The 15,406-nt window shown below is 34.6% G+C and overlaps 2 protein-coding genes across 2 annotated transcripts; both read left to right on the top strand.

Annotated features, from left to right (window-relative positions):
* The first annotated feature begins 43 nt into the window (after nt 1-43).
* LOC109081397 (mitochondrial 2-oxoglutarate/malate carrier protein-like) lies at nt 44-7,996 on the top strand. Its single transcript, XM_042757111.1, is given in 7 exon segments — nt 44-241; nt 1,419-1,571; nt 1,870-2,164; nt 2,975-3,065; nt 3,237-3,336; nt 6,034-6,085; nt 7,550-7,996. Coding segments are annotated over 7 exon segments (942 nt in total). The 5' UTR covers nt 44-146; the 3' UTR covers nt 7,706-7,996.
* Nucleotides 7,997-9,182: 1,186 nt separating this feature from the next.
* LOC109081413 (sperm-associated antigen 7 homolog) lies at nt 9,183-14,460 on the top strand. Its single transcript, XM_019096402.2, has 7 exons — nt 9,183-9,337; nt 9,961-10,028; nt 10,098-10,186; nt 10,843-10,927; nt 11,711-11,800; nt 11,953-12,109; nt 13,939-14,460. Exons 1-7 carry the CDS (start codon nt 9,253-9,255, stop codon nt 14,049-14,051), a joined length of 687 nt encoding a protein of 228 aa, XP_018951947.1. The 5' UTR covers nt 9,183-9,252; the 3' UTR covers nt 14,052-14,460.
* Nucleotides 14,461-15,406: the final 946 nt, after the last annotated feature.

The raw sequence follows: 15,406 nt of genomic DNA, 5'->3' as shown, positions 1-15,406 counted from the left end.
GCTCGGCTCCGCGACTGAAAACTCGTAGGTGATTGGTCCGTGCGTGTTCCGCTCGACGTGCGCGGTCCGGGCGAGTCACCTTGCTGTACGCAGCGGAGCGACAGGAGCGCAGGAGTCCTGCAGAACCCCGAACCAGCACCGCAGACATGTCATCTGCAGCGGACACGGCCAGCACCAGGCCCAGCACCAGGCCCAAAACCTCGCCCAAAGCGATTAAGTTCCTCTTCGGGGGCCTGGCTGGGTACGTACGCGCTCAGAGATGCAGGAGGCGCTTCAGTCTAATGTTAATGTGTGTCACAGTGCTTTACATGTAACAGTTCTGTTCTTAAAACAATCACACCAATATAAACCTGATGTAACTAAACAACCTGGGTCTGTGGTGTAAGAAAAGACATGCTATAATGTCTCCTGGGCCCCAGACACAGACTTCTGTCCTCTGTAGAGGGCATTATATTTGACAGAATGATCAGATTTAGCACTCTTAGGGAAATGTGCATGATAAATCTGGCTATTTTTCAAATTGGTTGTCTTAGATGTAGAGATACATTGGATAAGATGGGAACATTTATGCACATATTCCATAAAGTACAGCAGCATATCAAATCATTCTGTTATATCTTTCACAACATAGTTATATATATATATATAAATATTTGTGTGTGTGTGTGTGTGTGGTGTAATAAAAAAAAAATGTATAAAAAAAGAACAGAAAATTGAAGGTTTTTATCACTTGTCAACACATTTTCAACTTTTGTCAAATTATCTAAAAAATAAATAAATAAATATATTAATAAATATAGCACTTGTAGTTCATTTACATATTATGTTATTACATTTTACACATTTTTACTGTGATTAACATTTAATTTTTTAAAAGACACATTTGCAATGGGGTTTCTAAGATTTGATTTTGATATTTTAATTAAAAAAATTTATTTAATTTAAATTTAAGATCTTTCTCTCTTCTGACTTCTTGATCTTTCTATAAGTCACGCAAACACAATAGAGGATTTTTCTTGTGCTTTTGGAGCGAGCGGGCACACAGTATGAAAACGGTCAATATTATTAAATTCAAAAAGATTTAAATCATAACTATAAATTAGCTTTAGTAAGACAAAGTCTGATTTATCATGAAATGCCATTTCCATTGCAGGATGAGCAGCTTCCCATTTAATTCAGTGTGTTACTTTCAAAATTCCCTTGTGATGCATGAACTTCACATTCTACGGTTTACAAGAAGATACTATCACAGTCTTTCTACTTCAGGATTTCTCATTTAATTCAGTGTGTTACTTGGCATTTATTGTATTTATTTGTGAAACTTACAAGCAGTTCTGCTGCTAATACGAATAGGATGCCTTCAGGACCAGGACTTTAAAGTAGAACAGTGATGTAGCTAAAGTGCACTGGTCTTCCAGGATGGGTGCCACAGTGTTTGTGCAGCCGCTGGACCTGGTGAAGAACCGGATGCAGCTGAGCGGTCAGGGCTCCAAGGCTCGTGAGTACAGGACCAGCTTCCATGCCGTGGCCAGCATCCTTCGCAACGAGGGCATCGGCGGGATCTACACCGGGTACGAAACACAGGCGCAAGCCAACCAGAGCCATTAGATAGAGAGCTTAGAGACTCCAGACGGCAGGAGAAATGATACCACACATGAATTATTGAGTGAATGCTGTTTTGTTTTTCTAAGATTAATCTTGCCAGGCACTGGATGTGAGAGACTAGGGAGCTCTAGCTGGACTTCCTGACTGTAGATGGAGCCCATAGCTGTAAATATCTGATTAGGTTTATATCTGATCATATTTCTCATTCTTGTATTTATTGTATTCACGCCTTCGTCTTTGTCTGTGCCGTGTCCTTCGCTGTAGACTTTCTGCGGGTCTGTTGAGACAGGCTACCTACACCACGACGCGTCTGGGCATCTACACCGTCCTGTTTGAGCGCATGTCCAAAGCTGATGGCACACCTCCCAACTTCTTCATGAAGGCTTTCATCGGGATGACCGCGGGGGCCACGGGGGCCTTCGTTGGGACGCCGGCCGAGGTGGCGCTTATTCGGATGACGGCTGACGGCAGGTAGAAGGATATAAACACATCCCATATTTGACTCTCTCACACATTGTTTATAATCCCGAAAGTGAGCAATGAACCAAACACCGATTGTGTTAAAATATTAAAATCTTCATGATCATCATCTTGTTTCGCTATTAAAATAATGAAACAGTTAATAAAATATCTATGTGTGAGTGAGTGAGAGAGAGAGAGAGAGAGAGAGAGAGAGAGAGAGAGAGTATGTGTGTGAGTGAGAGAGAGAGAGACTGTGTGTGTGTGTGTGTGTGTGAGTGAAAGAGAGAGAGTGTGTGTGAGAGAGAGAGTGTGTGTGTGTGTGAGTGTGTGTGTGTGAGTGTGTGTGAGAGAGTGTGTGTGTGTGTGTGTGAGAGAGAGAGAGAGAGAGAGAGAGAGAGTGTGTGTGTGTGTGTGTGTGTGTGCGAGAGAGAGAGAGAGTGGTGGGTGTGTGTGTGTGTGTGTGTGTGTGTGTGAGAGAGAGAGAGAGAGAGTGTGTGTGTGTGTGTGTGTGTGTGAGAGAGAGAGAGAGAGAGAGAGGGTGTGTGTATGTGTGAGTGAGAGAGTGTGTGTGTGTGTGTGTGAGAGAGAGAGAATGTGTGAGAGAGAGGGTGTGTGTGTGAGTGTGTGTGTGTGTGTGTGTGTGTGTAAACCTGTTACATGTGAGTTAAATCTATAGATTGGTACAAGGTTCTTGTGAGCAGAGGTATCCAAGCTTAAGCTATTGTTTTTTTAATTTAAAAAGTAATGAAGATTTATAGGAAGTTGTATTTTCAGACTTTTAAGTGTTGCTAATATTACTCAACTGAACACTTTGTCTTAGAAAGTCTTAAATGTACCTTCATCAAACCTGCAGAAACCCTTTGTATATGTAATGATGTGTGTGTGTTTTGTTTTATTTTTAATGTAGGGTTGCATACCCACCATGGCCAGAGCAGTCGTTGTGAACGCAGCACAACTTGCCTCATACTCCCAGTCCAAACAAGCACTGCTGGACTCTGGTATCAACATCCTTTTATCTTATCAGTCACAAACTTGTGCCGTCAGCTCTCTAGACAGTCTAGCTATAGCAGATGCGGACGGTAGCTTGCAGACGTTTCATTGTGTGTGTGTTCTTCTAAATGAGTGAGATATGAACTGAGGTCAAACTGAAGTGTTCTGTGTGTGTTCAGGATATTTCAGAGATGATATCTTGTGTCACTTCTGTGCCAGTATGATCAGTGGACTGGTCACCACTGCTGCCTCCATGCCAGTGGACATCGTGAAGACCAGGTACACTCAGTTTTAACTCTTGTGATTTATTACTAGACATAGGGTTGGTATGATGATATATCAATGTGATGATATAAAGTGTAATATCATTTATGTCGTGACGTGTAAATATTGCGGCTATTTATGGCTATTAATCTAACGATTAATCGAGCAATCGGATAATTTTTTTTGTGGTAATAAATATAGACCTAAGCAAACAGTAGACTTTGAAATGACTTAAAATACTTATATAATAGCATTGAGGCAATTGGTTCAAATAAAATATCAAAAGCAATTAATCATATGGTTTTATTGAACAAAACAGTTAAAATGCATAATGTTATAAAACAATATAATCGTAACTTATGTACTTTATGTATTATATCAAATGACTGCTGAGGGCGCCGACGGCTTGACGATTATTTTTACACTTTACAGCATGATTAAATCCTTGTTTAATACTGACTTAACAACATTTCATTCAAATGTCCACTTAATCTTTAATATTTGGCCACTTCTTAATGACAAAAATGCTACAGAACATGCAAACTCAGAGCGAGGGTTAAACTTTTATTTTGAAGTCATGAGGAACAGTGAGCATATTTAGAAAGATAATGACGTATTCTCCTGTGTTTGCAGGGGTTTCTAAATGATTTACCTTATAAATCTGACGGAATGGTGCACATTGTTCCCAGATGAACATTATAAGCAACTCAGACTTACAGCATATGACTGTTTGTGCGGAGCAGCATTTACTGTGAACCTCATTCTCATCCGTGAAATGCACCACTTCCAGTATTTTGTTGGTTAATCGACACAAAACGCAATCCAGGATTTTTTTTATAATTGAGGAATCATGACAGCCCTAGTAAATATATTAGTTTAGCACAGTACTGCTTAGAAATTGACACTTTAAAGTGATAATGGTTATGTCTGTAGTGAACAGTTGACAGAAAACTCTAAAAGTATATTAGATCCGTGCATTCGGTCTTAAAGGGACAGCAGCCCAATAAACCTGCTGTTGTCTGTGTCATTAATGTTAATCAAACAACAGAAGACAGAGAAAATCACATGCTGCTCTTCAATGACTTCTGAATCTTAAATCAGATTATATTTGATTCATACAGTGAAGACTATGCAGTGTTTTATTTTTGCATTTGATTATTGAATATTCTGTAGTATTTTTCACTACTGTTCCTGAAATACTTAGTTTATTTCAATTGTATCTTTGTTCTATTCTATTTGTTCTATTGTTTGTAATTTGCTAATCTTACTTTTAATAACAAAAATAGCTATATTGTGATGTATATCATTATCGTTAAACAATTTTCAGATTTTGGTGATATCACCCACTTCGTTGTGACATTTAAACATCCAAATAATCATTCAATAACTAATTCCAATAAATAGTCAAAAAACAAATTAATCATAATATCCAACACCAATTATCCTGTATATGTTATTTATAACGGTAATATTTCTGTACTGTTGCTTTCACAGTAAATGCTTAAAGGGATAGTTCATCCAAAAACTGAAAATTTCCCCATGATTTCTTTCAGTCGAATACAATCTTAAATTAAAAAATATCCTGGCTCTTCCAGGCTTTATAATGGCAGTGAATGGGTGTTGGGATTTTGAAGACCAATAGAGTGCATCCATCCATCATAAAAAGTGCTCCACACGGTTCCGGTGAAGGCCTTCTGAAGCGAATCGATGCGTTTGTTTAAGAAAAATATCTATATTTAAAGCTTTATAAACATAATATTATCCCCCTGAGCCGTGTGGAGCACTTTTCATAATGGATGGATGCACTTTATTGGGCTTCAAAATCCCAACACCCATTCACTGCCATTATAAAGCCTGGAAGAGCCAGGATATTTTTTTAATATAACTCCGATTGTATTCGTCTGAAAGAAGAAAGTCATATACACCTAGGATGGTTTGAGGATGAGTAAATCATGGGCTAATTTTAATTTTTTGGGTGAACTATCCCTTTAAATCTGATATTGGTTCATGCAGTGTATGACCAATGTATTTTGTATCCCTAATGATAACTATATCAGCATCACTTATATTTGCTCTGTGGTTTACAGAATTTTATACAGATTACAAGGTTATAAAGAACTGGCTTGATGCCAGGTGCATCAGTATTACAGAGACAGATCTAACACTCCTCATATGCATTGATATTGATGAAATCTGCCCCGAAATTGTGCTTCATTGTGCTTTGGGCACCAAAAATCTCAAAATATAGCATTGGTGGAAGAGCAGTGCAGGTGACTGATCGCATGTGTTTTGTTCAGTTGTGCTTAGGGCTGTAAACTCTGCAGCTGATTATTAAGCTACAGTAACTGATCTAAGGGAACATGATTATTTGTTATGCTATATCTTATCTCATGTATACATGCGAAGTTGTTGAATGATAAGGGTTTTTTAATGCATGGTACTGCTACTCGTATGCAGAGAGAAAGGTCTATACAGTCTGTATATGTGAAATGATAGCGAAAGAGGGTGATATGACCAAAATCTACATTAATATCACAGTAAAGTCCCGTTCACATCCAAAACAATTAGATGCAAACCAAAAGATAAGATCACATAACAAATGAATCACGCATTAGATAGCACCTGACTTAAAAACATTAAAGGTCTTTCTGTGGATTCTGTAGAAATGGTGTTGGATATTTAATGCTGACATATATCTGCTTCTTTCAAAAGAATCCAGAACATGAGAATGATTGATGGGAAGCCGGAGTGCAGGAATGGTGTGGTAAGTTGGATAACATGCTAAGCAAAGTGTAAATATACTTGTGCAATAATCAGTTCCTTGCAGACATGTAAACCTTTTGTGCGAGGCTCCAAAACATCATTAGGAAGCTTAAAAATGGCACAATGGTGCACTTTCACTGAAATAAAACAAACAATTTATTTTATTTTTCTTATTTCAGCTAGTTTCCAAGGCAACATTTATTTTTCAGTTCGTTTAACTTGATACTAAATAACTAAAACTTTTTCTGAACTTAAAATTAAGAACAATAGGCGTGTTTAAAAACCACAAAAATGTCAAAAATGACAAAACGACTTTAACTAAAATTAACATGAAAGTAGAAAATATATTTTAAAATCTAATTCAGAATATTAACCAACTATCTAGTACATCGCATCAGATCATATCTCCACTAAAATAATTGATTATATACTCTACATTTTAAATGTTAGAATTATTTTTATATCATGTTGTTGTAATATTGCTTTTTTTTTCCAATTTATAATAATATTATAAGTGATTGCATTCACTAGAAATACTTAAAGTGGATATCCAGTGAAATAATGTACTGTACAATAAATATCATCTGCTGGTGAAACCAGACATTATTAGGACAAGCACATTAATATACATTATATTCAGTATATGGATCAAAGATGAAAAAGTGTTTAAGCATAAAAAAAGTGTAATACTGCTTTAAACTGTTGTAGTTTTCCCCCCAAAAATGCAAAAAGTTTTCTGTTTTATTTAATTGCAATTTTGTATTTGTTTTTCTGAGCAAAAAACATCATACATTTTCCCCTGATTTACAGAAGACGCCCAGTAAAATGTCATTCAGTGTAACAATCTCGTCAGGCATATTTACAACAAAAATTAACATTAAAAGACTAATTACTTTCATCCCAAATACTAATGAGTTGTAATTTTACATTTTTAACATTTGCCACTATCCCAGGTTTTGCCCATTTGTCAGTAAGAATTTTTTACTAATTTAAAACAACATAAAATTTAGTATGCTCCATTATTCTTTTAGATATTTTAATATGTACACGTCAGAATAAGCATGTTTTTTGAATTTTTGCATAAATATTGTGTTACACTGAATGACAATCTAACATTATTTCAACCAAATTTTGACATTTTATTCTCCAAAAACTTACTTGAAACCTTAAAAGTAGACACTTTACTTACATTTAATGTGCTTTCTATGGACACAAAATCACTTTTGTACATTTCTTTTGATGCAGACATCTTAACGTCTTTGACCCATATATATATATTTTTTTTAGCTTTAATAGTGTCAATAAAACCTCTTTGCATGCGCTTAACATATAAATATAAACATGATCGCGTCTCTCTGTCACAGAAGGACGGAGTAATTAAACGTCCTCTATTATTATTATTATTATTATTATTAATGGTTAGTGTTAGAGACCATCCTCTCTCTCTCTCTGTCTCTTGCTGTAGGAGGTGTTGGTGAAGGTCATAAGGAAGGAAGGATTCTTCAGTCTGTGGAAGGGTTTTACTCCGTATTACGCTCGTCTCGGGCCACACACAGTCCTCACCTTCATCTTCCTGGAGCAGATGAACAGATTCTACAAGATCTATTTCCTTGACTCCTAGATCTGCGCTGTAGGTCATCGGTGGATGTTTCTCCCAGTACAGCCTCTGTTTCTGATGGTCGGTGACAGAACCAGCTGGGTGTGTGACTCAGCACAGTTTGGACTCTGATGTTGCACAGACAGATGAACTGAGGGATCATGTCCCTCGTAGTTTTGAGTGATATTTATGTAATAAATGCGCCGCTTTGCAGTGAACACTTGGTGATGTTTGCTAATGATGAGCACAGTTAACTGGGAATTAATGGAGATGATGTGGTGTGTGAAGGCCAAGACCACACCTGAAGCTATTTAACCCCTTAACTGTCACCGTCCCACCTGTGGGACGCTTGGCACTCTTTTTTTGTTGTCCTTTTTCTCTATAAAATCTTTTTGTAATCATCATAAATTATATATCATTTGAAAGCTTAGAAGCCCAAGATTCATCCTGTGAAAACCATTTTGAAATCGGACATTGCGTTACCAGGGAAATGGTACTTTAAAATCTTATGGCGGTCTCCTCCCCCTTAGTGGGCAGTGTCAAGTGTCATATTACAAAATGCATTACGGTCTTTTAGAATCAAAACTTTTTATAATCTTGGCAACAAACATATCATTGGAAAGGTCTGAGTCTCAGGATTCCATATTTGGTGGTGATTTTGAGTATAGAAGTAAAATTGACAGAGAAATATTCATTAAACAAAATTCAGAGGAGTTTTGATGGCTCCCAGTGGCTGTTTGTGGTATGACGCCCTAAATAAAATCTCACAGGAACCTCAAATTATTACAAAACAACTACAAAATTATAACAAAAAATATTTATACACAAAACATTAATAATAAACAAATTTTAAAATAAAACCTGTTATGTAAAATATTTATAATAAATAAAATTAAATTAATATAGCGCATTTTATTTACAGTACATTTAATTTTTTTTTTTTTATTCCACTTTTGCCAAAATCTACCAACCTTAGGTCTATATTCCAAAGTGTTCATAAAATACAACAATTTAAGTTTGGATAGTGCACTTTAATGCCTATTTTAAAAAATGGGGGGTGACAGTTAAGGGGTTAAAAAAAGGGCATTGTGGTGTTTCTCATGGCAGGAACGACGAACAAACACAAACTATGAACTAGTCCATATAATTAAACCCGAGGTGATCTGAAAACATGATAATTCAGTTGTTAAATCTGTAGATGTACTGCTGGATTTCACTTTTCAACTTTTAAAGCAATGGGTTGACTGTCTGTATGCACCAAAAAAAAGTTACACAGAGATAATTGGTTAAATATGAACTTGTTGGGAAATGTAATTACTAAAGCGATCCTGAGTTAAGAGAATATGAGAAACTGAGAATAAATGACAATTTCAGAATAAACTATGAATCACAAAAATGAATCCAGAGTGATGATAAAAGCTGTGTGCAAACACAGTACTTCGTTGATAATCGCACGCTTGCATTGTTTCTTTACATTCGAGCAGCGGATTGAGCCAATGACGTCACTCCGTTTGGACCACATTACCCATAATGCCAAGCGAGCTTCCGGTGAAAGATTAGACAGTCCAAAGATGGCGGACCTCCTGGGCTCGATCTTGAGCTCGATGGAAAAGCCCCCGAGCGCTCACGACCAAGAGAGCCGACGGAAAGCTAGAGGTAGAAGGTTTTGACCCTACGAACGCGCGTGCGTACAGTCTAGAAGACGAGCCCGAGCTTGCTTGTAGATTTCCGAGAGAAGCCCGAGAAATATCCGAGTGCCCTCTGCGACACTAACGCTGTGATCAAACAACCAATCAGCGCCCGGGAAACGATCGCCGTGCGTGACGCGTCATCGCTCCGCACGTCTGCCGTTGAAAACCCGGGATACAGCCAAAACCAGAAGCTAGCAATAAATTTAAATTTATATCTATTAAATCGTGTTTTATGAACGTCTACATCTACCCTTACCCTAAACCTACCCTTTACAATAATGCAAAAATTGTAATTATTGTTGTACACTATGAGAAAAATTACGCTGTATTGATGTGCGCATGCGCAGTAGCTATTGCTGTATCCCTTCTAGCCAGTTGATTTGTTTACATCTGTTTATAAGTTCAATTTATTAATTTGCGTCACAAATAGTTGAGGAAGCTACAGCAAGATCCCCGACATAAACAAGGACAGTATTTAATTATTTTTTCACTGACAGTTCACATACATGTGGTGCATAATAAATGTAATTTTATGATCTATCTGATGTTATCGTATGATGTGATGATGATATTGATATATATGTGCAGAACAAGCAGCCAGACTGAAGAAGATGGAGGAGGATGAGAAGAGAAAGAAAGCAGAGTTTAGGAAAAAGGTATAACTGCTTTGGATGCTGTGAGCTGCTGAGGTTTGGTTGCTGATCATGAGTGTGTTTGTCGGTCAGATGGAGAAGGAGGTGTCCGGCTTCATTCAGGACAGCGCCCTGCGGAAGAAGAGATACGAGCCCATGAGCAAGATCAAGAGAAGCATACTGTGAGTTCAGCACTGTCTTATCGCTTTTAGGATTATTTTCAATCAGCATTTACTTGTTTCTAATTTTGCTTTAAGATTTAGTAACTTTGTTTCGTGCATTTAGTCGTTTTTTATTTTCGTTGTAATTATTTTAGTGCATCAAGTTAAACTAAATGAAATGAGAAATGTTGCCTTTGCAACTAGCTTAAAAATATATTTATTTTATTTTAATTTTTTTAATTGCAAATAATGTAAAGGTTTTAGTTCTAGTGATTCAAGTCAAACTTTATTCAGTTTAGTTTTGATATATACTTAAAAAAAAAAAAAAATTAAATAAGAAACAAAGAAAAATTAGAAATGTTGCCATGGTAACTAAATGAAATTAAACAAGTTTAACCTGAAGTACCAAAAAAAAAAAAAAAGTTTCCTAAAACTGAAATAAAAATTAATTAAAGCTAAATAGAAACAAAATTAAAAAAATGACATAAAATTGCTAAAATTTAAATATAAAAACAAAGCTTATTCAAACAGTTAATGAACACTTTAATAGTATTTAAATCATACTAAAATAGCAGGTTACCCCGGGATTCGTTGTCCACACAATAACAGACCGCTGTGTAGAACTCTTGGACGTATTTTAAGGAGTCTACACACACTAACGCCTCCGTGTCTCTTAGGCATGATGTGGCCGAGGTGGCTGGCCTGGCGTCCTTTTCCTTCGGTGAAGATGAGGAGAACAGATACGTCATGCTGTTTAAAAAGGTAAGTGTGTATCACAGACAGCTTGTGTGTTCAGTGTTCTGAATACTGAAGGGTTTCTGTATGGTGCTGTATACAGTGCTGATTGTTTCAGAAGCAGCTTGGCAGTGATAAACGTGCTAGTTTTTCAAAATTCATCAACTATGAAATGAAGTAGTGTCGTTATTCAGCACAAGCTCCATTCAGTTTAGTTATTACATATACTTAAAAAAAAATATATATATAAAGGAAACAAAAATTAGAAATGTTGCCTTGGCGACTAAATAAGTTTAAGCTGAAGTAAAACTGAAATAAAAATGAATTAAAGCTAAATAGAAACAAAATAAAAAATGAAAAAATCACATAAAAATTGCTAAAAATTAAAATGAAAAACAAAGCTTATTCAGACAATTAATAAACGCTTTAATAGTATATAAATAATACTAAAATAGCTACAATTTTAGGTACAACGTGAAGCATAAATCAGCGTTAGTATTAAAATAAGCAGTGTTTTAATTATGCAGAGTTCATCAGATATGAAACATCAGATATGAAACAACTTCAGTTTCAGTACAAAAGCATCTCTACACAGCTCAGCTCAGCTCTTGTTCGATAGTCTCAGAGCAGTCAAATAGATGATAATGCCAAGCTTCAGTGCTCTTTTATATCTGGACTGAGCAAACAGTGACAAAGTGACAGAAGCGGAGGAAAAACCTCAGGAGGACCAGTTCTCCTCTGGCCTGTGGAGCTCTCTGCGTGAATGTTAAGTGTGTGTGTGTGTGTGTGTGTGTGTGTCTGGTTCTGAAGGAGTTTGCACCATCGGATGAAGAACTGGAGGCTTATCGGAAAGGTGAGGAGTGGGACCCGCAGAAAGCTGAGGAGAGACGGCGGTGGAAGGTGAGATCTCCTGAATACTGTGCTAGAACCGCTTCAGAAGAGAACGCCGGTTCATAATCTGGCACAGCTGTTAGTCTAATTGTTGATCTTCTGTTTGACGGCTCAGAGCAGCATGTTAAAGCTGTGTGTGTGTTTCACTGCATGTTCTTCAGGAGCAGGCTGCTCTGGAGACTGAAGAGGCCAGCCGCGCTCAGAAGAGGCCTGCGTCGCCCAGTTCAAACTACAGAGACAAGTACAGCCATCTGATTGGAACATCTGCTGCTAAAGACGCCGCCCACACGCTTCAGGCCAACCAATCATATGGCTGTGGTGAGTAGAATTAAAGAAACTGGACACTTAGTAACAAGTCAAAAAAAAAACACATTTCCTAAAAAAGCATTACTTTTTGCAACAGGATCATGAAACTTTTTATTTTAGGTTTAGTATAGCTTAATATGTATATGTATATATATATATATATATATATATATATATATATATATATATAAAATAAATAAATATAAATGCCAAAGGAACTTTTAAAAAAACAAGATTACTAAAAATAAAATTAAATTGAAAACTGGACTGGAAAAAAAATTTTTTTTTAATGTTTTTGAAAGAAGTCTCTTCTGCTCATCAAGCCTGCATTTATTTGATCCAAAATACAGAAAAAAATTATATTTTGAAATATTATTACAACTTAAAATAATAGTTTTCTATTTGAATATACTTTAAAAAAATAATTTATTCCTGTGATGCAAAGCTGAATTTTCAGCATCATTACTCCAGCCTTCAGTGTCACATGTAACATCCAGTCTATCACATGATCATTTAGAAATCATTCTAATATTCTGATTTATTATGAGTGTTGGAAACAGTTCTGCTGTCTAATATATTTGATGAATAAAAGGTTAAAAAAGAACTGCATTCATTCAAAAAAAAAAAAAAAATTCTAATAATATATATTCTAATAATATATTTTCTTTACTATCACTTTTTATCAATTTAACACATCCTTGCTGAATAAAAGTATTGATTTTATTTAAAAAGAAGAAAGAAAAAAAAATTACTGACCCCAAATTACTGACCAGTAGTGTATATTGTTATTACAAAAATATTTATATTTTAAAAACATAGCTTTTTTTTTTTTTTTTTTTTTTTTTTTTTTTCATCAAAGTATCCTAAAAAAATATTAAGCAGCAGAACTGTTTCCAACTTTGATAATGAATCATCATATTAGAATGATTTCTAAAGGATCATGTGATAATGATCCTAAAAATTCAGCTTTGCATCACAGAAATAAATGATCATTTAAAGTATAATAAATTTAAAAACAATTATTTTAAATTGTAATAATATATCACAATATTACTGTTTTTTCTGTATTTTTGATCAAATAAATGCAGGCTTGATGAGCAGAAGAAACTTCTTTCAAAAAAAATTAAAAATAGTAATGTTTCCAAACTTTTGACCTGTACTGTGTATATATATATATATATATATTATATATATATATATATATATATATATATATATATATATATATATATATATATATATATATAAATAAATAAATAAAAATGCCAAGGGAACTTTTAAAAAACAAGATTACTAAAAATAAAATTAAATTGAAAACTGGACTGAAAAAAATAATAAAATAAAATAAAAGGTAATTCAAAATATTAATAAATGCTGCCTGCAATAGTACATAAATTATACTAAAATAACCACAGTTAAAGTGTGTTAGGTATATGAAAGCATAAAACGTGGCAAAATTTTGCAAAAAAATCAATTATAATTTAAAAAAAAATTAAAAATAAAAGAATTATATATATATATATATATATATATATAATTTTTTTTTTTTTTCACAGATCGTGAAGATTTCTTCCAAATTAATTAATAAATTAATGTAAATTAATAATAGTCAAGCAGCATTAATTATGTATCTTATTCCAGATATTAATTCTGTGTAACATTGAAAAATGTCAGACCCCCTGTGATGATATTTATATTTATTATTCATTTATTTAGGGTTTATTTAGTCACATGAGAGGGAAAGAATTGAGATTTGTGTCAGTGCAGTACATATGCGTGAAGTTAATAGAAGTGATTGGATCTGCGTGTATCCCAGAGTGACTGTGGTCTCGTTCTTACAGTCCCCGTGGCCAATAAGAGAGACACTCGCTCCATTGAGGAAGCCATGAACGAGATCAGAGCCAAGAAAAGGCAGAAGAAAGACGAGGAGGAAGGCGCTGGCAGCAGTGTGTGATCATGCAGCACAGAAGAGTGACTGAGCAGTATTTTGTGTTTCATGAAGTGTCCCGCACATGAAGGCAGTGCACAGCTGCTGCAGTATAACCGCACTGTTCATATTACTGTCCCAAATCATGTGTTTTTAGAGTAAACCCAAACATGTGCTGTTTAATGTCGCAAAGTCCTTTGTGTTTTGGCATGCTGCTCTTTTTAAAGTTAAGCCACGACTGGTTTTAGAACGGTTTGTGTTTGCGTCGCTGGAGAGAGTCATATTTATTATCCTGGACATAACTGTGGTGTGTTTGTCTGACTCTGTGGCCACTTTATGTTCATTTTAAGTCACGAAACAGTATGTCCTTAAACTAGGAGTTGTTTCTTGTTACTGTTTATTTGCTTTGTTTTAAAATAAATTTGGTTGAGGATGATTTTTAAGTGTTCCTTGTGTTGGGTGCAGATTGTTTCTGAGTTCTAATAAGCATACTGTATGTTTATCATCTTAACTAGATCCAACATATTCTGTCCATTTACACTGGTTTCTGAACCATCGTGTCTGTTTATATGGACTAGATCACTCAAACATGATGTTAGATGGTATTTTAGCCTGTTATAATGACATATTATATATATATATATTAAAATAAAGATTCGGAATCAGTTCTGCAGAAAGCAAACCATATTCTGAGTCTCTTTAGTGATTGATGCAGTTCTTTACCCTTATTTTACTTTTGGAAGACAAACTGGGCAAATAAAATTGTCTCGTTCCATAAATATAATTTATATCATTTTGTTTTCTATAAAAAATATTAAATATATATTTCTTCAAATACAGTATTTATTTATTTTAAAAAAATATTTAGTATTTATTAAACATTTACATTACATTTAGTCACTTGGCAGACACAAAAATGTTACCAAAAAGAATAGGGAACGCTACTGTCAGAGGCTCTTCTTTATTTTATTTTTTTAAAGTAAAAATACAAGTCAAAATAATACAAAAAGAACAGAGAATGCTAATGCAAGAGGCTCTTTTTTATATAATTAATAAAAAGAAAAATAGAATAGAAAAAGAACAGAATGCTAATGTAGGAGGCTTTTTTTATTTTACTTGTATTATTATTATTATTATTATTATTATTTATTTTTTACAAAGAAAACAAGTAGATAGAATAGAATTAGAATAGAGAGTGCTAGAGTTAGAGGATCAATTGATTATTATAAATTTAACCCTAGCCCGGTTTTATAATTGTATTTTTTGTCTATATTATTGTTATTATCATTATTCTTATTATTGTTATTATTATTGTTGTTTACATTTAATCTACATTTACAATTAATTAATCTACTTATGAATTCATATATATATATATATAA

This window comes from Cyprinus carpio, chromosome A5 (assembly GCF_018340385.1).
Source record: "Cyprinus carpio isolate SPL01 chromosome A5, ASM1834038v1, whole genome shotgun sequence".
NCBI lineage: Eukaryota > Metazoa > Chordata > Actinopteri > Cypriniformes > Cyprinidae > Cyprinus > Cyprinus carpio.
The sequence above is the reverse complement of the archived record's forward strand: the minus strand, read 5'-3'. Positions and strand labels throughout refer to the sequence as shown.